This window comes from Bos indicus, chromosome 15, assembly GCF_029378745.1.
Source record: "Bos indicus isolate NIAB-ARS_2022 breed Sahiwal x Tharparkar chromosome 15, NIAB-ARS_B.indTharparkar_mat_pri_1.0, whole genome shotgun sequence".
In the NCBI taxonomy this organism is placed as follows: Eukaryota; Metazoa; Chordata; class Mammalia; order Artiodactyla; family Bovidae; genus Bos; species Bos indicus.
In genome coordinates this window covers 63342812-63368995 of record NC_091774.1, presented here as the reverse complement: position 1 = coordinate 63368995, position 26184 = coordinate 63342812, and the positions used below count along the sequence as shown (strand labels likewise).

Here is a 26184-nt window from a genome sequence, read left to right as displayed (position 1 = left end):
TATAAAATGAAAGCTGTTTATAGGTAAAAGGAGAATGGGTCAAGAAGCTATCAGCCGAAGAGAAGAAAGGATTGTTTCTGGCCACAGTGTCTTCTTTTGGGGGCAGGGAGCAGCGGGGGTCTTTATCATGCAGATAAACCTCACTCTGGTAGATTGGACTTTTCAGATTGACTGTTTCAAAGGTCACATTTCTAGGAGGGATTGAAATTGCAGTGAGTCTTGGTTTGCTGTCTGAAGGAGCCATGACTCCATTTGAGGCTGAATATTTCTTTTTAACATCAGTATCTTTTAGAGTCTGAATTTGCGTGAGGTCAGACTGGGCATTTGCTTTCCAGCTCACCACAGGCCCGCCACAATGAATGTGTTATGCCAGTGGCGTCCACGCTTCACCCTCCCTGCCTAGACCCTGATGTTAGATCTGAGCTCAACTCCTGTCTGCAGCCCAAACCTCTTTCTGAGCATCAGACCCATAGATTCAGATGCCTCCTGGATATATAATCCATGGAAGGCCTCGTGTGTCATGCAGGGCTAAATAAATTGTAGCTATGGCTTCCTTGGTGGCTTATCTGCCTGCAATGTGGGAGACCTGGATTCAATCCCTGGGTTGGAAAGATCCCCTGTAGAAGGGAATGGCTACCCACCCCAGTATTTTTGCCTGGAAAATCCCATGGACAGAGGAACCTGGCGGGCTACAGTCTATGGGTTGCAAAGATTTGGACACGACTGAGCAACTTCTATTCACTCACTCAGAGGTATTGTTATCCCTATTGTGCATATCATCTTAGGATCTCACAGGCACCTCAGCTCAACCTGTTCAAAGCACTAAGTCACCTAGACTGGGAGCAACTCTGGGCTCTTCTCTCTCCTTCATTTCAATTTATCATCACACCTTATGCAAAATCTCTCTTGATTCCATCTAGTTTTCTCCATCTCTGCTGTCATCATCCTAGTCCCAGGCACCATCATTTTTTGCCAGAACTGTGTAGTTATCTAATTATTCTTCTGCACACATCACTGTTTCCATCTAATCCATTGTTCAATTTGAAGCCACAGTTTTACTAAATCAACCTGATCTTGCCTCTCCCTGCCTGCCTCTTGAGAGGAGTCCTTTGGACAGCAAGGAGATCAAATCAATCAATCCTAAAGGAAATCAACCCTGAATATTCATTGAAAGGACTGATGAAGCTGAAGCTCCAGTCCTTTGGCCACCTGATTCGAAGAGCTGACTCATTGGAAAAGACCCTGATGCTCTGAAAGATTGAAGGCAGGAGAAGGGGATGGATGATAGAGGATGAGATGGTTGGATGGCATCACTAACTCAATGCACATGAGTTTGAGCAAACTCAGGGAGGTAGTTGAGGACAGGGAAGCCTGGCTTGCCGCAGTTTATGGCGTCACAAAGAGTCAGCCTTGAGTGAGCGAATGAAAAACTCCCTGCCTTCAGTGGCTTCCCAGTGCCCCAGGATAAAATCCAAATTCCTCACCAAGACCCTCCACCGTCTGCCTCCTGCCTGCTCCCCAGCTGCCTCTGGCAGTCTGCGTTGCAGCCATCTGAGACTTGTGTTGTCTCTGGGACGTGCCCCCAGAGGTCTCTGGCCTCTGGGCTATCACATAGGCCATTCCTCTTTCTGGAAAGCTGTTCCCCCAACTGTTCACTTGAAAAGTTTGTACATTTTCTCCTTAGCTTACTGGCTTAGCTGTCACTTTCTCAGAGGGTCTTCCCTGATGCCAAGCAAGGAGCCAGCCCCCCTGCTACGAGCTCCCAGAGCCCCTATGCTTCCCCTGCCTAGTGCTCGTCACCCTGAGTTCTGAACGTACCCGCTTCCAGACCATGGCCTTGTGAAGGCATGGACTGTCACCTGCTAACTGTTCACGGCTCTCTCTTCCGTGCTTGAAACACAGAAGTGCACAGGAACTGTTTTCTGAGGAAAGGAAGAAAGGGAGAGAAGAAGAAAGTGGAAGGGGAACCAGAAAGGAGCAACAAGCACCTTCTGGCCGAACAGAGGACTAGAGTGGACACGTCCTGCCCCACCACTGCCCTGAAGTTGAGAGCTCCTGAGGACAGGCATCCTCTCTTATTCAGTGTTGTAGCCTCAGCATCTAACAAAGAGCAAGTGAACTGTGGAGGCTGTGGAATGAATGAATTTACTTTGAGTCCCTGACCTAGACTGTAAACAACGGTATAACCAGCCAGAAAACCACTGGTTTTGTAATAAGCCTCAAGCAACAGTTTGACTTTTTAATGTTCATGTGTATAAACTCTGATAAAGATTAAAACCTAAAAAAGATGAAACAGTGGAAAAATTCTTACTGAGTACCCTATGGTCATTGATACTCAGTCGTGTCCAACTCTTTGCAGCCCCATAAACTGCAGCCCACCAGGCTTCTCTGGCCATGGAATTTTCCAGGCAAGAATACTGGAGTGGGTTGCCATGCCCTCTTCCAAGGGATCTTCTGGACCCACAGATCAAACCCATGTCTCCTCTGTCTACTGCATTGGCAGGTGGATTCTTTACCAGTGAAGCAACTGGGAAGCCCAAATACCCTATGGTCACCACCAGTCAAATCAAATTGGTTATGAACTTACAAACAGGAAGTCTGTTATCCAAATGTAATGAAGCCATCACTCAACTCTTAAAGAAAATATCATTCTTAAAGTCAAAGGAACACGTAAAGAAAATGCAATTCATTCACGGGACTAAAATGTAGATTTTGGCTTCACCTACTTTATCTACTAAGCCAGAATGAAGGACAAACGTGTGCTTTGGCTCTCCAGAGCCTGAACTTTGGGCCTGGACCACCACTTAACTGTACAAATGCATGCCTTTGGGAAATTGATCCAGCCTCCCTGCTCTACTTTCTTTCCTATACAATGGGGAAATGAGATCTACCTTGCAGGACGGTTTTGAAGATGAATAACAAAATGTAAAACACTCAGTGCGGCCCTGGTGACCAGGTGCTCATCAATTCCATTGTTTGAAAGTACTCCTGCATTTTAATTATTTAAAGGTTGGTGGCCTGGCTCGGAGTTGCAGGGAGCTCAGGAAATGCTGTACTCCCAGTGGGAGGAGGCACTATTTCTTTGCTGTCAGTGCCTTAAAAGAATGAGGAAAAGGTGGCAGGGAACTAGGAAAGCAATTGCAGCAAAGAAGCGGGGGAAATAAAAATGGGAGAATTTGGTTCTCACTGGACCTCAGTCACACTGAAGAGCTGGGCTTTCTTCTCCTCTTCTCCTTTCCTTCTCTCTTGTTCAGGAGGAGTCTCCTCAGGCAGTGCAGCCAGGGGCAGGATCCCAGTGGGAAGAAGAAGGAGCCTTACTTCTCCCGCCTGCTTGTCTCTCCAATGCTTCTTTGGAGAAATGAAATTCATATTCAGACATTTAAACAAAATAGCACTTTTTAAAAAAATGATTTTGAAGGCAAATCATGTTCATTCTGGAAAATTTATACAAACAAAAAGAAGAAAAAAATTATCCAAAATTCCACTGCTACATCACTACTGAAACTCTTTGGGAGTCTATCCTTTCAGAGTTTTTTCTAGGCGATAAGGGCATAAGCCAGTGTGTTCCTATAAAAACAAATGGGATCGAATGCTACGTACTGTTTTGTAACATGATCTTTTTCACTGACGACTTCCCATGTCAATAAACGAATGTATCTAATGTCGTGATGGGTGACACCAGTGGATGCTCAGGTGGCTGGCCCCTGGCACCTGCGGCGCCCTCCCTGGAAGGAGACACGTAGCTTGCTTCTGTGAAACATGTGAGAAGCTTTATAGGCAAACCTTTATGCAATCCGCAATTGTTTTCTTACAACAAATTCTCACATTCAGTCTTAATTTTCTCAAAAAAAAAAAAAAAGACAATATGATTTAATCTGTTTAATCATAAGTCGACTTCTTTGAAGAAGAAGGAAGAGACTATAACTTAGCATGATGCTTTTTATTTCTGACTTTGTTCAGCGTCTACATTTATCTCAGTAGTGCTCAGTCGCTCAGTTGTGTCTGATTGTGACTCTATGGACTGTCACCCTCCAGGCTCCTCTGTCCATGGGATTTTTAAGGCAAGAATACTGGAGTGGGCTGCCATTCCTACTCCAGGGGATCTTCCCGACCCAGGTATCGAACCCCTGCGTCTCCTGCATTGTCAGGCAGATTCTTTACCCTGTGAGCCGTCTTTTATCTCAAATATAGCCTTATTTCTAGACAATAAACTTAAGAAACAAGACACAGTCACTGTCCTTAAAGAGATTACAAGCTCATAGCAGATGTAAGAGACACAGTAATTCTCTCATTTGCACAAAAATACCCAATTTTTTACCAGGAGAAGTGAAGACAAGATGGACACAATATTAATAATAATAGCCAGTGTTTAATGAGAACTTACTATATCTGTGAACTGTTAGTGTCTTACATGTTATACTGTATTAGATGACTTATGATTTAATTCTCAGTCAGCCTATGAAGTAGGTACCAGTGTTGTGAACATTACATTATTGTGGGAACTGGGGTACAGAGAAGTTAAGTAACTTGCCTAAGGTAACCCAGCTAGTGAGGGGTGGAGCTGGGATTTGATTCTAGGCCCACTGAAGCTGGGTCCCACTAGGCTGAAACTCAGTGGTTGGGCTGGGAAACAGCATTGTGGTGACCCAGAATAAGCACTGTAATATAATTTCCCAGGTACTGCGGTCTGAAAACGGGCTTGCTGACGTCCCCCATGGTGGGCTTCATGGTGACCAATCAGTGCACCTTCCACACACCTGTCAGCTTTCCTCAGATCCCCGTGGCCGCATTGGCCGTGGAGAAAGTGGGGCGCTCCAGCGTGCACTACCGCCTTGCTCTGTTCCCTCCTAAGCCCACCAAGGAGACGCCTTCTGTCAGCCACTGGGACCTCAGCGATGGCTTCTTCTTCGGCCACCCCAAGCTGGCTCACTTTGCCTCTTTGGCCTGCACCACAGGGTCTTCAGTCCACGTCTTTGTCAATCCAGCCACCAGCAAGCCGCTGGGCCTTCCCGAAGACTTCCGGAGGGGCCTCCTGCGGCTGATGAGCCCGGCTCCAGGGTGAATGTCTGTATGGGAGTCACGCCTGCTAGAAAATAAAGTGTAGATGATCCTCTTAACAGTCTCTTCTGTTTAATTGAACTACATTTGATTTATTTATGTTTGGTTTCAGGTGTACAGCAGAATGATTCAGTTATATATATATATATATATAAAAAATATGTATGTATGTATGTGCTTTATATTATTTTCCATTATAGGTTATTACAAGATGTTGAATATAATTCCCTGTACTATACAGTAAATCTCGTTGCTTATCTTTCTGGGGCATGGGGAGGGCTGTGCCATGCAGCTTGTGGGAGGGATCTTAGTTCCCCGACCAGGGACTGAACCCAGGCCAGGTCAGGGCAGTGAAAGCCCGGAATCCTAACCACTACACCACCAGGGGACATCCCATGTTGCTTATCTATTTAATGCTCAATAGTTTGTATCTGTTATTCCTTTACTCCTAATTTATCCCTCTCTACGCCTTTTCTTCTTTGTAACTAAAAGTTTGTTTTCTCTGTGAGTCTGTTTCTATTGTGTATTCAGATGCATTTGTATTATTTTTTAGACTCCACTTATAAGTGATATCATATAATATCTGTCTTTGTCTTGCTTTGCTAAGTATAATGTTCTCTATGTCCATCCATGTTGCTGCAAATGGCAATATTTCCTTCTCTAGATGATTTCTTTTTATTCCTTAGCATGTTTTTTTCCACCCTGAGGAGAGGGTATTTTTTATCCTTTATGAGTGTCACCTTGCTTCACCAATCAAGCATCCCTGTGCATCAGGCCCGGGGCAAAGTGCTTCACACCCAGGGTCTCGCTGAGCCCCCACACCACCCAGCCAGGCTGGTGCTGCTCTTCCCTCCTTTTTCAAAGAGGAAAATGAGGTTTGGAGGGTGCAAGTATCGATAACTGGCCTAAAGTCATTCAGCTAGTGAATGAATTTGTCTCTCAACTCACCTGAGCATGCTGGCTACAGGCATCTTTATCTCCAGTAGCATGGCCACATACTTGCTGTGATTTAAAACCACTAATCTGATATGAGTCTTTAAATGTCTTCAGCTTCTTACAGTTAATAAAACCATATGAACTCTTTTTTTTTTTTGGTAAGATGTGAACTTTAAAAAAAAAGGAAAAAACAACGTTCTTTTCTGTATTTAAAACAACAAACACACCTTTGACAATTTTCTGATAAATTCACGACCTCCATCAGTCACTAATGGCATGTGTTGCAATCTAAAAGTAAACCTTTGATGCTGAAATATGTAAGAACCCTGCTTTGGTATAATAACGAAAATGGTTACCATTTCCTGCGCACTGGCCATACAAAATGCTTTATGGTCATTACCTTAATTCATCCTTATTTCTCTTCTATAAAGTAGGAGTTATTGTTGCCATTTTTCAGATGAGAACATTGAGGTTTTAAAAAGAACAACTGGAGTTGGGGAAGGTGTTCTAGTCCAACCTCTGTCTCAGTCCTGAGAGAGGGAAACGCACAAGCTTAATCTGTCTGGGCCTCAGTTTCTTCCTCTGAAAATATAACCTTTCCTGAATGTTTTTGATTGTACTAAGACTCTGACCTGCTTTTGAAATGAGTTTCAAATTGCCACGACACACAACTAGCTTTGGAATACCCTGACCATGATACAAACAACATTAAAAGCTATTCCTTTGTCATTTAATTCATTCAATTTCACCTAGTGATAGATTGATTTTTAGGTTTTAAAACACTTCGTACAAGAATTCTAAATCTCGGCAAGACCATTAAGCAGCAGCCTGGTTGGTAGGCATAGATTTATCTGACCTCTGGCATTTGACCTCCTCAGGAAGGTCAACGGGGAAAACCCCCTTTTTGTGAGTCTCACTTCTCTGCTCTTGAGTTCTTGCGTGTGCACTGCTCACCTTGTCTCTTGGCTGTGGACACCTCAGTTCATGAGGAGGAGGAAGAAGATCCCAGCCAGAGGAGGAGCAGAGAGGGTCTGTAAATCCCAACGTGGTCAGTGCAGGTTGCTCGGGATTTAGGGAGGTGTTGATTAAAACTTCCTTCTTTCATTGGCAAAGGTATTCTGATCTGGCCAATCAATCATATAGTCACCTAACTTATGAACTGTATTATTTTGGATATTAATTCCCCTTACAGTTCACTCACTTATAAAATGGAAAAAATCATAATATTACCACTGGTTACCCAGGAGTGCCAGTCACCAATGTTTTTAACACCCTGACCCCTCACCCAGAGCAATAGTAGGATTGCACTTCCTACTCCCCTGAAGTTAGATGTGGTCACCCATGACCTGTTTTGACCAATGAATGGGAGACATGTGCCCACATGACTTCTTTTGACCAATGAATGGGAGACATGGGTCACCTTCAGGAGTGACCATGTTTGCCTGTGCTCCACTCCTCAGTGGACATGGGTGGATATGGAGACGCCCTGCTGAATCCCACACCACAGCTGCCATGGACAATTGCTCAGAACCAAAGAGTTTGAGAAAGGAAAAATTGTCTGTTGCTGTAAACCACTGAGATGGTATGATTTTTACTGCAGCTTAACCCAGCATATCCTCTTTCTTACAAGTAACCTCAGAGGGCTGTTGTGAGGGTTCAACGGTTAGTGTATATAAGTCCTTGGCATGGTGCCTGGTACAGGTATTATTAGTATTTACGTAGGAGAAAAGAAATACTGTGTGCTCCCACTACACAAATACCTCCAAGGTAGGAAAGTAACCAATCCTCACATTCATTTTCTTTCATGAGTCTCTGTGGGAAATTGGGCACTATTTTACAGGAGAAGAATCAGAGAGGTACTTAAAGCACACGGGATGATGGGATGCATTATACCTAGGGTGTGTTTCCCCAGTCCCGGACCCTGGAAATGACATATTTGAGAGTGCAGATGGATACTTGGAAATGGCTCCAAGTTCATGTAAATCTTATGAGTTTGAGTGCTGATGACACAGTCTTTCCACTGCTCAAAATTTTAATGCTTCAACATGAGCCAAAGTGTTAGATGTTATGGTACTCATTGGTTTTTTGGTGGGAAATGCTAGCATTATGAACTTGCTTTAAGAATACAGAGAGAATTAAAAAAAAATACAGAAAGAGCCAAATCTTAGTTGCATGTAGTTGGAGGAAGCTGACTTTTACTATAAAGGTGGCAAAATAAATCTAGAAAGAGTCTAAAATGCAGTCAGCCATTCACTACTCTGCAAGATGTTTTTGCTGAGCTACTAACAAGTGGCCATGTATCTATTGTTTGCTGGGCACTTCTGAGCAGTTATGACTCCTGCCTTTGCTAACAAGGAACAAGTACAGTAATCCAAGCGGGTGAAGAAAGTCTTCAGGTGTGCAGATTTTCTAACTACATCTTTGTTACACTCGAATTCATTCGAAAATCTACAGTAAGAGACAAGAGATACAAAATACATGTTCATGTTTTGCTTGGACAGATTTTGGCTCCTAGCAATTAATGCTTTCAGTCACATTAAGCATATAGATAATGCTTTGTGACATAACAGTATTTCCCATTACAGATCAATTTTGTAGCATTTGTTCATAATCAGACTTGAAATGTTACCTAGAAACAAAATATGTTTTCCTTGAAACAGTCAGACCCTATTAGAAATCTAAGGCTTTACAAATCACCATGTTAACAGCTATGTCCCCTAGCTAAGGTTTTCTTTCCTTAAATAGTGTTAAATTCAGCCCCAGAAGCACTAGTCTCTTTGAGGGTTCTCGTCTATGTGCACTGACTTGAAAGGGAAAAACTTAGTGTTCAAAATATATTTAACATCTGACTATGTACAACTTAATAAACCAGCTGGTATTCCCTTTTGGGGGAAAAATAATGTTAGCACCTTTTAAAAGTGTTAGGCTTATAATTAGGTTACACTATATTATTTTCTTATTTTTTTAAAGACAGGTTCTTATTTCTTAAAAAAAAGTGTCAGCCTATTTCTAGGTAAGTGAGTTATTCTCATTTCCTGACCACATAATCATATACTGCGAGTGAGCAAAAAATAAAGGGGATATATGTAAGATTCAGAGAGTTGGAGCAATAAAATTTAGTATTAAACAACAGAGATTTTGGAGCAAGGAACACTTGGATTTGCATTCTGGTCCTGCCATTTGATAACTCTGGAATCTTGGCAAATTGCTTTTCATTCAGCAACTTTTAGCTATTTAAAAAAAATTTTTTATAGAATTCTGCTGCCCGCACCCCCCAACCCCAGGAGTATTCTCTTTCATTAAAGCTAACCATCTCTCATTCATTCCGCAAATAACTACAGAGTATTTATCGTAGGCTAGGCTTTACTGCTCTACTCTTCTAGGTCCTGGGAACCAGCAGTTGGTTAAACAAATCAGGGTGTTGTCATAGAGCTTGTGTTGTAGCTCAGGGAAGATGGACAGTTTACAAACAAGATGTCAGGCAGTTTAGTTGGTTGATAGGTGCCCCCTGCAAAAGATATGTCTCCCTCCTAACTCCTGGAACCTGTGAATATGAGCTTACTTGGAAAAATGGCCTTTTGCAGATATAATTAAGGATCTAGAGATCAGATCACCCTGGATTATCTAGGTGGGCCCTAAAGCCAATTCCAAGTGTCCTTGTAAGAGACACACAAAAGAGAGACTCACTCAGAGAGAGGGAAGAAGGCCGTAAGACGGATGCAGGGTGGAGTGAAGCAGCCACAGCGAGCACACCTGGAACTACCAGAAGCAGGAAGAAGCAAGAAAGATTGTAGGATTCTCCCTTAGAACATTCAGGAGCACAGTCCTGCTGAGGATGCCATGGTTTGATGACATCACTGGCTCAGCAGACACGAGTTTGAGCAAACTCCAGGTGACCGTGAAGGACAGGGAAGCCTGGTGTACCGCAGTCCATGGGTTGCGAAGAGTAAGACACGACTTAGCTACTGAACAACAGTCCTGCCAACGACTTGATTTCAGACTCCAGCCTGCATTGTGAGTTTCTGTTGTTGAAAGCCACACTTTTCTATGGTAATTTATATAGCAGTCCTAGGAAACAAACATAAATGGCAATATGTACATACCAAGCAGAAAATAAAACAGGGAAATGTGGACTCAAATGCTGTCATTGTTTAGTTGCTAAGTTGTATCCAATTCTTTGGCGACCCCATGGACTGTAGCCAGGGGGTCGTGGTTCCTCTGTCCATGGATTCTCCAGGAAAGAATACTGGAGTGGGTTGCCATTCCTTCCTCCAGGGGATCTTTCTGACCCAGGGATCGAACCTGCAGCTCCTACATTGGCAGGCAGATTCTTTACCATTGAGTCATCAGGGCAGCCTGAGGGACTACTACAAATAATGGAGTTGGGAAGGTCCCCTTTGAGGAATCATGTGAGTTACCCCAGGATGTGTGAAGTGGGGGTTCCCAATGAGAAAGGATGGCAAGTGCAAAGGGCCCAACTTCGAAATGAATTTGGTGTGTTTGAGGACCAGAAAGTCAGTGAGGCTGCTGTGGGAGGTGAAACCTAGTGATGCTGATGAGGTGGGAAAGGACCAGATGCTATAGGGCCTGGTAGGCCTTGGGAGTCCCTTGGATACCAAGGAGATCAAACCAGTTAATTCTAAAGAAAACCAACCCTGAATATTCATTGGAAGGACTGATGCTGAAGCTGAGGCACCAGTACTTTGGCCACCTGATGCAAAGAGGCAACTCACTGGAAAAGACCCTGATACTAGGAAGGCAGGAGGGGACAAAAGAGGATGAGATGGTTGGATGGCATCACTAGTACAATGGACATGAACTTGGGCAAACTCTGGGAGATAGTGAAGGACAGGGAAGCTTGGCATGCTGCAGTTCATGGGGTGGTAAAAAGTCATCAGGCACGACTTGGCGACTGAACAGGCCTTTCAAGAAGCCTAGATTTCCTTCCAGCTGAAACTTGTCTCTGAAAGGTCTTACAGTTAAGACGACCTGCAGTTTCTCTAATTATCATAGAGAAGTACATATTAAATAGGTAAATATGAGTATGTCCTGAACATTCTAGTAGTTGGATTTTTAAAATGTAGAACTTCTTTAACCGTACTCATGTCATCTCATCCCTCTGTTAAATTCTCTATCAGCAGAGAATAATGTCACAGATGGTATGTGTGAAGTCAAACACCACAGGACACAGTAGAAAATCCTCAGAGGGATCCTTTATTCATTCACTTTCTACTTATAAGGTGGAATTTCAACCTGTAAAAGTTCTTTCTTCCAGTTTAGCCAGTGACTTGGAACACTACTTTGTCAACTCCATAGTGTAAGGGGTCCCAGGGCAGGTTGGAAGGCTGTGGATTCACCGGACTGGGAGAGATGGGTTCCGGAGCTCCACTAGGCAGGTTTCCCTAGGACCCCACTCTCTATTCCTGTCCGAGGTCAGCAAGGCAATGGATTGGATTTCTAGTCACTTTTTCAAAGATCAGATCTACTTCATTTACATGTCAAGAAGAATTTCTCAAGTATAATAAAGTGTTTACCATTTTCCTATAGTTCTTCAAATGCCTGACATTCATCTTTTCTCTCTACATTTAAAATTCCTTTCTTTTTCATATTACCTTTCTTAATTGCTTCTTATTGTAAAAAAAAAAAAACAAAGACAAAAAAGATGGGTGGATCTGTTGTGCACATTAGCAGGTTCATACAGAAAAATGCACAGAGGTTTATATGCCATTTACAGTAACAGCTCAGAGTACAGTCAAGAAGGAAGAATTTGAAATAATCAGCCTTGCTCTGAAAGAAGCCTGTGTAGGAAGATACCACTGAAGCTTAATCAGAATTTTCCTTTACCAACTATTAACAGTGGCAAATGTAAAAAAATCTGCAGTTAAAATGCACAGCAGTCACTCCATTATACTGTCCTCTCCCCACCTACCCAACTTCTGAATAATAGGGCTTTTCAAATTTCATTCTTCTTTAGTTCAAATTTCATGGAAAAAAGCTAAAAAGTCATGTTTTAGTAAGGTATCCCTATAGAGCACTGCAATTTACCAAGATTTTAATGTGCTTGAAGAGAAATGTTACTCAAAGAATAGTGGTGAGTATTTTCCAGCAAATATTGAGTAAAAAACAATTTTAACCCCAATCTGAGGTGATAAATTTGCTTTCTGTGGAGACATAACTGCTGTAAGTGAGACAATTGTAGCAACCATCCAGGACAATAAAACAAAGGCTATGACAGTCTGTCATGTTATGGTGAGTTTGCATCAGAGCTCATCGTGGTTTTTGGTGAGGTCTTCCCCATAATTGGTAGCTTGGCTTCCAACAAACATGTTCCAGTTGTCTAAGATCTCCTCTTTAGTGAGCTTTTCATCCTAGAGGAGAGAAGAAAGCGCTTTGTCACAGAAACTCTGAGTAAATAGCTCAGCCTGACACTCATGTTATTTCATTGATCTGCAACATTTAAAATATTACAATTCATAATTAAGAAACTGCTGGGTATCTCTTTCATCTACCATCACTGTTCTGCAAAACCCTAAATGGAAAGCCTCCTGCTATAAACACTGTGCTAAAATATATCGGAAAAGTCCTCAAGGAATTCAGAAGCCGGAGTCTGGTTATGTCTACATGCAGTGCTGGCATTCCCAAAACAGGCTCTGAAGAATTCCACTTCCCTTTTATGGCCTGACTGCAGAACCTGACTGTCTCCCGAGAATTCGAAGCAGTGATCAAAATGGGAAGAGGCAGGACCTCTTTCACATCTTATATATTTGCATATTGACCAGTGGATGTTGGCACTGGAGCCAGCACAGTAAGCTGGCCTGATGCCTGGGCCTTCATGTGATGGGATCCCTTCTGCCTCACATGCTGCAGATGTCTGATGAGAGTCTGCTGAAGGCATGAATGGATGAAAAGCTGGTCCTAGGGTGATGCAGGGCATACCTCTTAAATCCTTGCCTACCTACAGCCAACAAAGTGACCGGCACTGCGATCCTAGGAGATGTCAGTGAACCTAAGTGCAACCCACAACAGGCTCTCTAGGAATAGGAACATCTGGCCTAATGAGCTCACTGCGGGTTATCGCGATGTCGGCCAAGTTCACAGGTCTCAGATGTAGGGCAGGAATGAGAGAGATCAATAAGGGCACGGCCGCACAGGCCAAGACAAACATCTAAGAAGCAAACAGGAGCAATCTTATGTAAACTGTCTCCCTTCAAGGAACAGTTCCAGAACACTGCGAAATACCTTGTTTTTGTCTGACTCGTACACCAGGTGCCTGGCCTCGGCCTGCGCGTGGTCGTAGTCTTGGGGAAGGATCCAGTGACGAATCTCATCTTTGTCCAGCTTCCCATCCTTGTTCAGATCCCGGAATTCATTAAACTGCTCCCGTTCTGACAGTACCCAGTCTGGCTCAGGGCCACTCTCCTCGTGGGAAAACATATCAGCTAGAAGGGAAGGCTGTTCTTGGTTATGAAGACCAGTGGGAAGGTAAATCTAAGAAAACCTGACCTCCAGCAGTCAAGAGACCTAACCAGATACCTGGGGGGCAGTCTACTCTTGGGTAAAGAATACAATGATTTATCTTCTCTAAGAGCCACTGAGTGAAAGAGAAAGAACTGTCCTTGGAAGCCAGAAGGTGAATTCTGCCCTTTGACTTAGTCCAGTACCTTGTCTAAAGGGCAGACAGTAATTTATTATTCAAAAGGTTATTATCAAGGTCAAATGGGACATTTCTGTGAAAGCCCTCTACAACCCAGCCTGGAACTATACAGGTGAAAACTAATAATAATGACCAATACCAGCACTTTCTATGGTCCAGATGCTGTATGGAATGCATACTTTTTTAAATTTGAGTTTTCATTATAATCCTATGAAGTAGGTGTTGTTATTCCCACTTTATAGATGAGAACACTGAGGCACAGCCTTAACCCAAGGAGGACCCATAGCTAGCATGAGAATGTAGTTGACTATACAGGAACACGAGCACTCTGCTTCCAACCCATAGTCTTAACCACTGTGTTTATTACTGTTGCTGTTTATATCATTTCCAGAGGGCTTTTACATATATTTTACTTCACCTTTAAAGCAATTTTATAAGACAGATCAATAACCTTGTTTTACAAAATGGCAGGGAAAAGGAAAAAGGCAAAGCTTATCCACTGTTTGCTAAGCCATAGATTTTCTAGGAAAAGAAAGATACCTTGTGGGCAATTTCTCTTTGATGGAAACAGCTTGGAAATGTCAGGTGGCAGAGAGAGTAGATAGATAGTGAATGAAGGAAAAAGAGAGGCAAGACCCTGGCTGGGTTCAGCTGCAAGTAGACTCACACCATCCTGGAAACATGGGTGCTGTGCCTTCCCGTTTTACAGATGAGGAGACTGAGGCTTATAGGCTTATACGGAGTGATTACATGACTCCCACAGGGTCACAGAGTTAGTAAGTGGAGAAGCCAGGACTCTTAATTCCCGCGTTCTCCCCACTGTATCATGTCACCGCTTGTCCCTGCCTGTAGAGAAGGCTCCTCCCTAAAGGAAGTAGCTTGCTAGACCAGATACCTGGTCTCTGACAGCAAGTCGCTCAGAATTCAGTTTTCAAGAACAATGCCCCCATCAGCCTCTCTGCCAGTGTCCGGTGCAAAAAAAATGTTTCTTTTAGGCAAAGTCACTCAAGGGTTTTGCCCCCGCCATGTACCTTTTCAATGCGGATCAGGAAGAGAGTGAGGCAGAGCACACACTTGAAATCAGAAGAGCTACACCGTCTTAATCACCCTGCCTCCCCTTCAAGTCTAATTCCCTCACCACTGGGTGTGCGGGGCTCTGAAACTGCCCTCACACGCGTGTGCACCAGGCGTGAGACAGGCTGCAGTGTGCACACTGACGACGGGGCTGTCAGCACTGATTGTGCTACAGAGGGAATGCCACCGAGATGGCTTCAGTTACTGAGGCGAGAGCTGCCGTCACCACAGACACAGGAGAACAGCGTCTGCTGCTTCAGACCAAATACAATTCCGAATGGCTGGCAGAAACTCTGCTCTCCTTTACAGCAGGTACTTGTTCCTGTGTTTGGGGGGCAGAGTTAAACAAGCACGAACCAGAGACTGATGGCACCATGGGCGCTGCTTTTATTCAAGGTAACTGACTGTGTCTATTAAATATCTGCACAAAAGTTATATCCATCCCACCCCTCAAACGATTTTCCAGCTTTTACTTTACTGACACTTGGGAAGAGAAGAGCTATCCTGGGAAGGTGGCCTGCAGCTGGGGCCATGTGCCAAACCTCCCAAGCAGCAACCGCTGAGGATCAAATGGAAATATCCGCACTGCCTCCTTCAGTCCCTCAGCCTGGAAGGGCTCCTGGGCGGCTGGGAAGGGCTCTAACCAGGAGCAGTGGTTTCTGACCTGGGGGCTTAACTGGAGCCTCCTTCGACCAGGGCTCAGTTACCTGCAAACGCACTTCTGGATGTTGCTCAAGTGCAGCCCTTCAGAACAAAAAGCTGGGAACAGTACTCCCAATGAAAGACCAAAACCCAGAGGCATAAAACAGCCGTATGTGGCGAGACTATGCATTCTGTAAAAGGGTTTACCTAAGGAGGAACGCCTTTCTGCAGACAGCTTGGGCCTGTAAACAGTTCTGCTGACCACAGCTCTGTCTATTCCGTTTCTAGGCCCCGCTGGCGAACAGTCTGCTGTAGAGTCCGTCCCGAGACTGTCCACTCTAGCCCCCCTCCCCAGCTCTGGGTCTCGAAAAGGGAGAAACTCTACAGTGTGATGAAGAGCACCTCTCAGAGCCATGGGGTCAATGGCTGGCCTGGGCTCTTCTCCACCAGGAATGCCTCCCTGAGGCGTTGTATTGCCTGCAAGGCAGTGCACTGACCCTGCACCCCTAGGACTGCTGTGAAAGTCCCTCTCACTGGGAAGTCACAGGAGTGACACCAACAGACTTGCAGCTGCTGCTAAAGGAGACGTCTGAGGAAAAGTAGCCAGACGTGGGTGGAGGACTGGTGCCCAGTTGGGACAGAGGAGCAAGACTCCAGGCAGCACTCACCAATATACTCATCCTGATCCACAAAGCCGTCCCCATTCTTGTCGATGTCCTCCAGAGTTTCCTAGGAAGCAAAGGGGGAAAAGATGCAAGATAGCTCTGTGCGCTCAGTAAATCTAACTACTGTCCTCCTCTGTCTGGCTTTTATGGCTTGAGGACTTCTGGCTCGTCTCCTGACCTCCCTGGGCATTAGTTTGTGATCTGTAAAAGAGAGGCAATGCCTTCTGTCCCTCCTCCCCCAGCCTACGATTTTAAAAGCAGAACACTCTCTGCAAATGAAAATGTACCTATAAGCCCAGATGTTCTCTTATTATGAAGCTCTGCCAAGCTAACCACCTCCACTCTCCTGCCTAATCGTCTCTGTGTACTGTGAGGAATCCAGGTTGAAACCCACTGGACTAAAATGATCACCAAGATAGATTCCACTGCTAACTGGACTATGAACACCAAGGTGACGTCAGGAAAATATGGACTGTGAACAACTGGAAAATCAAAGTATATCTGACTTGAATACATTTGGTGGCCCATAAGTAACAGCGTATAGAAAATCCCAAACGAACGTTTTGGCCACCCAATATTATGTTGTGTATTCAGTACATTTGGCCTCTAAACTAGGGTTTTTGTTTTTGTTTTGCTAGGGTAAGTAATTAAATGAGTCTACTGTCCATTGTCAGAGAAACAAAGGCATCCTGAAGAAAACAGCCAACCTGAGAATTGAGTCAATCCAGAAGCACATAATCCACTTCCCCATCTTCACTGTCTTCTGGCAAATTAGCCATCACTAAGTGGATGTTGGGTGTTAAAGGAATGATTCTTAGAGCCATTGCCCAGTCCTCAGGGTCACTGTGGTCATAAGGATGAAGCATCCATAAGCGAACCCATCCAAGACTGGAAAATGGAAATAGTCCAGGGCTGGTTGTTTCCCAGGAGCAAAACAATTGGAACTGCCTCAGGATGCCTGCCCTGGAAACAGGGGATCGGCGTTTGCTTTAATGTCAAGGAAAATGAAGACACCTGGGACCCGACAAGACACTATGGAAAGCAAATCCACTCCAAGGGGAGCACCCTTTCTAGACATGGTCTGACTTTACGTTTCCATGTGATTTAACAGTCCAGTGCATTCCATTTCTGAGTCTTATTCTAGTTCCCTCAAAGCTGGCAAATGAGGCTCGTTAGTTGCTCACTAAACCCATCTGCTCTTTCTGGGCACACATCTAAACTGCCAGCGTAGGAGCCCATGTCAAATGTAGGAGCTCATGGAACATAAAAGGAAGGGAGGTGTCATTTCCTGGCCAGTACAGTAAAGGCATACCGTGCCTTCTCCTCAGTCCTTCTCTTCTTCTGTCTATCAGATGAATACAGGGGATTGGCCAGGATGACCCCAAAGCCACAGGACGGTGGAGGACAAGATGGAAATGGCCTGGGGGCCTGCCAGCACTTGAGAACCGCCCAGAAGATCCACTGATGGGGACCATCTGCCCTGGACTCGGTATAAGCAAGAACTAATTTTCGGTTATTGTGTTGAATAGCTGGGATTGGGGGCTACTTGCTACAGCAGCTCCCTCCCCTGACTCATCTCCCGAGTACATAGGCATTCCAGTGTATTCCACTAGAGAGTCCTTGTCCAGTTCCCCTTGGGCTGAAGAACGTTCTCACTTTGCAAGAAAGGATAAGGTTTTGGTGCTGCTTTGATTCGGTCTTTTCCCAGTCCGGGCTCTTTGGATATCTTACCAAAACCACAATTTCCTTCATATGCTCAAACTCCTCAGGATGCAGAAAGGCGGTGAACTCCTCCCGGGTGGCTGTCTGGTCACTATCGAGGTCTGCAGCCTTGAACCTTCTCTCATCCCGTGGCAGCATCTTTTTAAAGGTGTGATGATCTGAGGTATCCTGAAACTCTGTGGGGTTTCCTACAGGATGTGCACAGAAACATGAACACTGAGCTACCAAGGAAAGTGTTTCTCTCCAGATCACGCCCCGTGGTATTTAATATGAAGGGCAGAAGGTCCTGATGTGTCGGGTTTCTGAAACATTTGATTTCAGAATGCCTCCAGTGTCTGTCCCTCCAGGCCACCCTACAGCCAGGCCCTAAAGGCTTGTTAGGGGCATTACAGCAAGTGGTGGAAAACATAGGCTAGAGACCATATTAATATCCTACTTCACTTTGTGGTACCCTACTTTCATCATATTCTTTGACACAGAACATACAAAGGCTCCCTCGTACCTAGGACATCTGTTCTAAGTTCCTGCGAATCTTTCAAGACCTCTCTTAATCTAGCTGGGAGTGTGTGTCTTTGGTTCTCCTCAGGCCTGTCCTGTTACATATGGCCTCTACGAGGCAGCCATCTAGCATGTCTGCACCCCATGCTGGGCACACACCACTCCATCATTCCTCCCAAACAAGCATGTCTTATGTCCAAACCTTGCCCACTGCTGAAGGCATCGTTGCACCTTTGTCCCTCCAGCTGACCCACCTTTCCCACTCGTCTCCATCTCTCCAGATACAAATCCATTCTTTAAGGCCCAGTTCCCAAACCACCCTCCACCAGGAAGCCTTCCAAGACTGTTCTAGTTTACCCAGTCCTTGCTATCTGAAATTCAGCACACATGCTTCCTCTCTGCTTTGTTCTCTGGGTATGCCTCTGAGATCGTAAGCTCAGGTTGGAGAGCAGCTTATTTTTTAGTAGACCTTCACCCCCTTCCACCTACAAGTTCACTCAAAGTAAGCAGCCCAGTGTGTTGTTAGTAAGCAAAATAGGACGTTACACTGTTCTACTTAAGCAGGTTCTACTTAGCAGACTGTGACATCTTCCTGAAGTGGGTAGATATGATGAGAGAGTAATTTCCCACAAGAAGCTTGTTACTCGGGCCCCAGCTGTGTAATCGCTCCTGCAGCACCTCTTACCTAGGTAGTAACCATAGGTGGCTTGCTTGTATTCTTCCCAGGAAATTTTATCGTCTTTGTCCCGATCATAATCCTTCCAGACTTTGGCGACATTATCATAGATGTACCTTTTCTGCACCCGTTTGATCCAGGTTTTCAGCTCCTCGGTGGTGACAAAGCCGTCTCCATCACTGTCAATTCGATCAACAATTTTCCTGTAGTTTAAAAAAAAAAAAAAAAAATCCACGAGGCTATTATCAAGGCTTGTGTGATCCTGATCCAGAAAGAGATCAAACACCTGCAGAATCTAAAATGCTTAAGTGCTAAAATAAAATCAATGACCCAGTGATGCTTGAGAGGATCTTAAAGTTTAAGTTTTCCAAGAATGATATGTCTGTCTCCACCCACCCAGTGCCAACAGCAGACGCTAGTGGATCAGGCTGTTCTGTCCTCATAAACTTGATGTGACCTCAGAATCCTTCGCAACACAGTGCTCTGCAAATAGACACTACCAATTGAGTGAGCTCATTTGTAAGATGAAACCTAGCAGTTTTCCCTGATGTAGTTTAACTCCCTTATTTTTAAAGTAATGAGGGAATAATTGGTAACACTGGAGTCAGAATCCATGTCCTCTGGCTCTAAACCCAATTCAAAAGATGGAAGAGTCTAGCTTTCTAACTAACCCAACAAAAAATAAGTGAGATTTTTATTTTGCTTTATCTCATCACTTTGGATTCAAAGACTTGAAACTTAAAGCAGGAGGAGACCAGATCACTGACAGAGCAAAAAACGTCAGGGATGAAAGGGCCTTGACATCGTGGAAACTAAACAAGAAACCTGAGCAGCTGCAGGAACCTCAACCTCCTGCTCTTAGGGTGAAGGCCACTATGTCCACTGGCATATCCTGCTCCACAGCTGGCCCGGGTTCCAGCAACTCCCCACTGGGCTTCACTGCTGCTGCTGCTGCTGCTAAGTCGCTTCAGTCGTATCCGACTCTGTGTGACCCCAGAGACGGCAGCCCACCAAGCTCCCTCGTCCCTGGGATTCTCCAGGCAAGAACACTGGAGTGGGTTGCCATTTCCTTCTCCAATGCATGAAAGTGAAGTCGCTCAGTCGTATCCGACTCCTAGCGACTCCATGGACTGCAGCGTACCAGGCTACTCCGTCCATGGGATTTGCCAGGCAAGAGTACTGGAGTGGGGTGCCATTGCCTTCTCCTAGGGCACCGCATACCCCTGTGCAGAGCAAATGTCAAGCTGGGAACCTCAACAGTGTCCATCTCTTAGGCCAGAGGGCCCATGCTGGGGATGCCAGCCCTGAGAGGAACTTTAAAGACTCCTGAAAGCTACTTCCAGTGTTTAAGAAAGTTTTACCATAGTAGTTCATTTACCTGAAAAGAGGTCATACAGGCTAATTAGGGATTTGTTTTCTTTGCTTTGGGGTGGAATTTTATCAACTCCAACTTTCTTACCGTGAACACAAGTTCAAATTGGCAGTTACTCTTTGATCAGAAATGGAAATGAGCTCATTAGTACTTAAGTCTCCATCCCCTACCTGAACCTGGGTAGCCCAAGTTCCTCCTTCTCAGGAACTTGGCCCTTCCTTGCAATTTTGACAGGTCTCAAGACTGGAAGACTAAAGCTCAAGTATCTTGCTTCCAGGAAATGACAGCCAAACACAGCAGAATTCTTTCAATACCGTCAAGTGTTTAGCCTACCTACTATGTGCCAGGCACTGCTCCAGTCCTGGCAGTGGTGACATGCCCATCAGTTATCCAAAGCCAACTGAGAAGCAGAATCTCAAACCAGCAAAGACCAAATGACGTCAGACAGTATACAACCTGCTTTTTGGATAGGACAGCATCCAACGTATGCCAAAGAAATATCCAGAACATAGCTCAGCCTGACACATAGTAGGACCTCAATAAATATTTGCTGGAAGCATAAATCATCCTAACTTCTCTCTTTAAAAATCTCAAACATGAGCTATAGGAAAAGGTAGCTATGATGTAGATAAACCAAATGCTACAATCAGAACACCAGGATCCTAGTCCTGAGTGACCTCGGGTGTATAACTTGAGTCTCTGTTTCTCCATCTGTAAACTGGACACCTACTTTACAAGGAATGTTGGGAGGGTTAGAGGAGACAGTGCGCACCTTTCCTCACTAAGGACGATAATCCCCAACACAGGTAGATGGAGAACTCAAACAGGTAACAGAAGTAAGCAAAGCAGGACGTCCCACGTGGTCCAGTGACTAAGACTCTGATGAGCTTCCAAAGTAGGGACCCTCAGTTTGATCCCTGATCCGGGAACTAAGATCCCGCAGGCCACAACGAAGACCCAGTGCAGCCAAATAAATAAAATTAAAATGTAAAAAAAGAAGCCAGCGAAGCATCGGGGGACTGCCCACCAGCTGCCAAAGAAGGCTGCTCAGCTCTGCTCCAGGCAATGACCTCCACAAGGAATAACAGGCCATGGGTGTCAACAGAAACCAAAAATCGGGGTCTGTATGTGAAGTCACTCCGATGCTAAATGTTGGCAAGTAATTTTTATTTTTTTCTAAGACTGTGCACCACGTTTGCAACTTCCCGAAGCCTATGGGTCCCTACTTTTTTGTCTTTGGGGGCCTTAGATCTGCCACGTTTTCAGAATCTATGCGCAAGACGGTGGTGACGAAGCTGCCTGGACCCAGCCAAGCTCCCCGCTCTGCAGCCCAGACTTGGAGCTGTGGACAGAAAGATGGCTTCTCACACTCAGCCCATCCCATACGGCGCCCACCTTTCATTTCCAACCTTCCAACCTGCACTCCCCCCGCCCACCTCTAGCCCAGATTTACTTTGTAGGTGAGCAGTGTGTCTACTGTCCCTGCAGTGGCTCAGGCCAGAGACCAGAGGCCACTCTAGATTGCTCCCTCCTCTCCCCGCCCCCGCCACGCTGAGCCAAGAGCAAGCACTGCCAGTTCCAGCCCCAACGTGGCTCAGGGTTCAGCCTCTCCCACCGTGCCTGATTCAGGCACTCACGGCCACCCCATGCCCCAGGCCCCCACTCTGTGCCTCGGTTATGTTCTCTGCCCTGCTGCCAGTCCAACTTTCCTAATGCATTTTGGGATAATAACGTTTCTACCATGTACAGGATAATGTCTAATCTCCACCTCACAAAAGTCCCTCTGTCCTGCCTTGGCCTCCTCGCCACTCCCACCTCCCACTTCCCTGTCCCTTTACTGTCCCAATACCCAGAATCCAAAGGAACAGATTTAAAACTGTCTATAAGCAGGCTGTTCTTTCTTCAGGAATGCCTTTCCCTGTTCATAAGCTTGGTGACCTCTGAGTCATGCCACAAGCCCTGGTCAGATGACATCCCAACCCCCCCCAAAACCCTGTCTCCAGCCTGAAGCTTTCGGGGGCTCCTCCTAGATGTGGTCACTAGGGCTTTTACATGCCACCATCACAGCAATTATGCGTAGCATCTGCTCCAACCTCTCTTCTCTGCATATGATTATAAGTACTTTATGGCCTAGAGCATAAGGTTTTATTTTTGTAGTTGTCAGGTATCTAACACCCTGCTGAGCACATAGCAGTCTTTCAAATTTTTTTTTTTTCATTAGTAAATGAATGCAGCAAAAGTCTTCATCCAAGGGTCAAATACATCACCACTAGGCTTACTTGTCCTGCTCTAACCACTAAGCTTACTTGTCCTGATGAAGGCATATACTGGAAGCTTTAGGATGGAAAACTAGAATTCCCTTCTCCAGTTCCTCAAACCTCTCCTCCTCCTCATTGGTGACAAACGGCTTCCACCCAGGGCCCCTGAATAAATCAGCCTCCAAGTGCCTCAAAGCAATACAATGGACTGAACTCATCAATGGCCCCCATTGTTAAGACTCAAACTAGAAGAGAAAGTACTTCTCTGCAGAATAAAACGTGATTGTTAGGAGGTGACTTTGAAGTTCAAAGATCCTTTCTATCAGCGCAGGCAGATGGTGCACCTACACAATAGGTGTAATTTAGCCTCACAGTCTGTCCAAGCACACTGGCCTTTGGTGGCCCCATCCGCACAGGGACGGCTGTGTTCTTTTTCCCTGTAGCAGAGCAGAAAGACCTCCACCCCTGGGAAGCAGATTCCTGGAGGCCTGGTGCCCAGTAGGCAGGGCTCTTGGGACCCTCCCCAGCCAGGTCTCCATCAGGGCTCAGGCTGGCTGTAGACTCCTCTGTGGAAGGGTTTCCAGAGAACCTCTGACAGCGCTCAAGTGTCCCTCCAGGGCCTGTGCAGAGGGTGCACTGAGATGTACCCACGTTTTGTTTCCGAGGCTTGGTTCCTGACTCAGCTGCGTTCAAGGGTGAAATTCACAACCTGCCATCACACCACCCTCCAGCCTTTTGCCCTCGGCTGCCAACAGAAGATGCTGGAGACAGAAACGAAGGGACCAGTTTCCATTCCCACCCCTCCATCCGTATCTCCTAATGCCCCTCCCTTCTTAATAGCAGGATTCTCATACTCCCTACTTCAGATATGGGGGCGACTGAGCAGAAGACAAGAACACCTCAGTCCCAGCCCTGGGACACGGTCCAGGAATCAAGCCTCCGCCTGCCCCTTCCTCTTTTATCCATTAACGATCATCCTTGAGACCTTAGCAGTGTCTCCTGCCTCCCCTCTTGGAGTGGGAGAAGACAGAAACCAGGAGGGTGGGGAAGAACTCCTATCACTAAAAGGCCACCGTGGACAAATTCTTCTTTTGTACGCTCCCTCCCCTCTCTTCTGATGCAACCCGGGGGAGGGGGCGGGCCCTGGCCGTCCTGGCTCCGGAGACCGCTGCCACGTTCTCGCCTCCCCGCGGCAAGCCACCCCGGTCCTGGGCGGCGATCTCCCTGCAAGGTCCCGGCGCCCGCGGGCAAACTTTGCTTCAGCCCCGCCGCCCCGCCCGCCCGGCCCACGCCCTCGGGTCCCGGCGCCCGATTTCGCTTTCGCTTTGCGGCCGGTGGCCAGCGCGGCTCCGGCCCGAGGGGCCCCGCCGGCACCTGCGGCGTCCCCGAGCGCGGCCTCACCCCAGCCTCTCCTTGCTCTCCTCCGAGGTGAGCTGGTCGAAGGTCTTGGAGTCCTCCTTGCCCAGGAAGGCCTCGTGGTCGTACTGGAAGCTCTGGTTGTCCTCGGCCGGCCGCTCGCCCAGGTCCGAGTCGGGCCGCACCACGCGCTCCTTGCGCACGGTGGGCTTGGCCCACAGCGCCGGAGGCGCCAGGAGCAGCGCCAGCAGCAGCCCCAGGGCCAGCCCCAGGTGGCGACCGCGGCCGCCGCGCGCCATCGTCCGGAGGAGAGCGCGGCCCGCGGGAAGGCTCCGAGCGAGCGACGAGCGGCGGCTCGGGAATGGGGGCTTAGAGCGCGCGCGGCGGCGGCGGGGCTGGGGCCAGGGCCGGCGCCGGGAGGGAGGGGACGGGCCGGCCCCTCGGCCAGCGCCCGCCCCGTGCCAGAGCTGAGGGGCGCGCCCCGGGCGGCGGGCAGGAGAGCGCCGGACAGCCCCGCTCACGAGCCCATTGGCCGCCGGGCTGCGGGGGGAGGCCGGAGCCGCGGAGCCACGTCGCCCGCCCGGGTGGTGGGCGCGGGGCTCGGGTTTCGCCTGGGCCCCTCCCCGCGATCTCGTAGCGAGGGGCGGGCCCAGGCGGACTGGGCCGGAGACTGGAGGGCTCCTTAGAAGACCGGGAAGTTCTTTGTCGAGCAACAGATGTTCGGGGTAAAACTCCCTCTCTCTTTTTCCAGTTCCGGAGAACTGAGAGGAGGGAGGCGCTGCCCCCCGCCCCCGCCCCAACTTCCGACTCAGCTCTAGACCCCGCCTCAAGATGTGCTCTTAAAACAAACTCAACCCCACTTAACCAAACTTGGGGTTCCCTGGTGGCTCAGACGGTAAAGAATCCGCCTGCAATGCGGGAGACCTGGATTCGATCCCTGGGTTGGGAAGATCCCCTGGAGAAGGAATGGCAACCCACTCCAGTATTCTGGCCTGGAGAATTCCATGGACTGTATAGTCCATGGGGTCGCAAAGAGTCGGACAGGACTGAGCGACTTTCACTCTCTTAACCAAACCTGGGAGTCTGGTTACAAATTCAAGAGACTGGAAGGAGACCCGGGTGGGCGAGGTCTTCTGGAAACCAGGGTCGCAAACCTGGTGCTGGAGGAGGGCCAGACAGATGACTTCAGCATGAGGCGGGACCATCTACCTTGAGCAGCCCTGTGCACTCCCGCTGCCAGCAGAAGTGCAGGCCCCAAGCAGATCTCAAAAGATCTCAAAAGAATCAGGATCTTGGATGTCCGCTTTCATTTCTAAAGGATGGCAACTCACTTTACAAAAGTACCGCTTGTCTTGAACAAATCTTATCTGTATCTTTGTGATGAAAACGTTCTGTATCTGGGCTGCCCAATAGGGAGTGGCTAGTGATGACTCAGTAAAGAATCCGCCTGCAATGCGGGAGGCCTGGATTCGATCCCTGGGTTGGGAAGTTCCCCTAGAGAAGTGTTGTTACCTGGAGAATCCCATGGACAGAGGAGCCTGGCAGGCTACAGTCCATGGGGTCGCAAAGAGGTGGACACGACTGAGCGACTTTCAGTTACTTCCTTTAGTGAGCACACCGGACAGATAGCTAGTGTAACTGAGGCATTGATAGTTGAACTTAAATTGAAATTTAAAAAGCCACACGTGGCTAGTGGCTATCATACTGGACAGTTCAGGTGGACCACTAATTCTTCGTGTGTCACAGCCTTTTGAAACTCATTGGAAACTGTGGACCTTCTTACAGAAAAATGTACCCAGAGCTGCTGGCTTGAATGTTTGATTGAAGTGACAGAGGATACATGGCTCTTTGGAAGCCCCACTCGTGTGCCTCAGGTTAAGAATCCCTAGGAAACTAAATTTACTTGTGGTTGAAGAGGACCCCCACCCCCCATTCCCACCTCCCCCTGCCCGGGACAGCTGTGCTCCCAGAGCTTTTCCACCATCTTGCTCTGTCCCCCATCCCTGATTCTCTAGAATCCACTGGGCTGTATTTTTTGCTCTTACAATAAGGATGTCAGGACATTATCAACAGCAGTATAGATCCAAGTACCCATCTTTTGAAGGCTTCTTTCAATCGGTTAGTGAATAATGATCCATGACCTAAGCACTGGACTGGCTGCTGAGGATACAAAAGGGAACATGACAGTCATGGTTTCTGTAGAGCTGTAGTGTATGTGAACAAATATTCACTCACTTACTCATTCATTCAATATACTGAGCAGTCAGGGCTAG

The 26184-nt window shown here is 46.8% G+C and overlaps 2 protein-coding genes across 4 annotated transcripts in view; one reads left to right on the top strand and one right to left on the bottom strand.

The window, feature by feature from the left end:
* The window catches only part of LOC139187349 (uncharacterized), a 200990-nt gene extending 189344 nt beyond the window's left edge, over positions 1–11646 (top strand). For all 3 annotated transcript variants that reach the window (XM_070803991.1, XM_070803990.1, XM_070803992.1), the window contains one exon: positions 4678–11646. In XM_070803991.1, the coding sequence (XP_070660092.1) occupies positions 4678–5062 (385 nt within the window). In that variant the 3' untranslated portion in view covers positions 5063–11646. The remainder of the gene's footprint in view (positions 1–4677) is intronic.
* RCN1 (reticulocalbin 1) lies at positions 11181–24345 on the bottom strand. Its single transcript, XM_070803989.1, has 6 exons — positions 23957–24345; positions 18935–19128; positions 17761–17939; positions 16033–16093; positions 13234–13433; positions 11181–12362 (listed from the first exon to the last, which is right to left on the bottom strand). Exons 1-6 carry the CDS (start codon positions 24208–24210, stop codon positions 12255–12257), a joined length of 996 nt encoding a protein of 331 aa, XP_070660090.1. The 5' UTR covers positions 24211–24345; the 3' UTR covers positions 11181–12254.
* Positions 24346–26184: the final 1839 nt, after the last annotated feature.

Excerpts from the sequence above, each read along its gene's own strand:
- RCN1 (XM_070803989.1), bottom strand. The coding sequence starts at position 24,210 with ATGGCGCGCGGCGGCCGCGGTCGCCACCTGGGGCTGGCCCTGGGGCTG. Across the intron at positions 19,129-23,956 it reads GAGAGCAAGGAGAGGCTGGG|GAAAATTGTTGATCGAATTG; the intron begins GTGAGGCCGCGC and ends TTTAAACTACAG. Across the intron at positions 13,434-16,032 it reads GGATCAGGATGAGTATATTG|CTGATATGTTTTCCCACGAG; the intron begins GTGAGTGCTGCC and ends CTTCCCTTCTAG.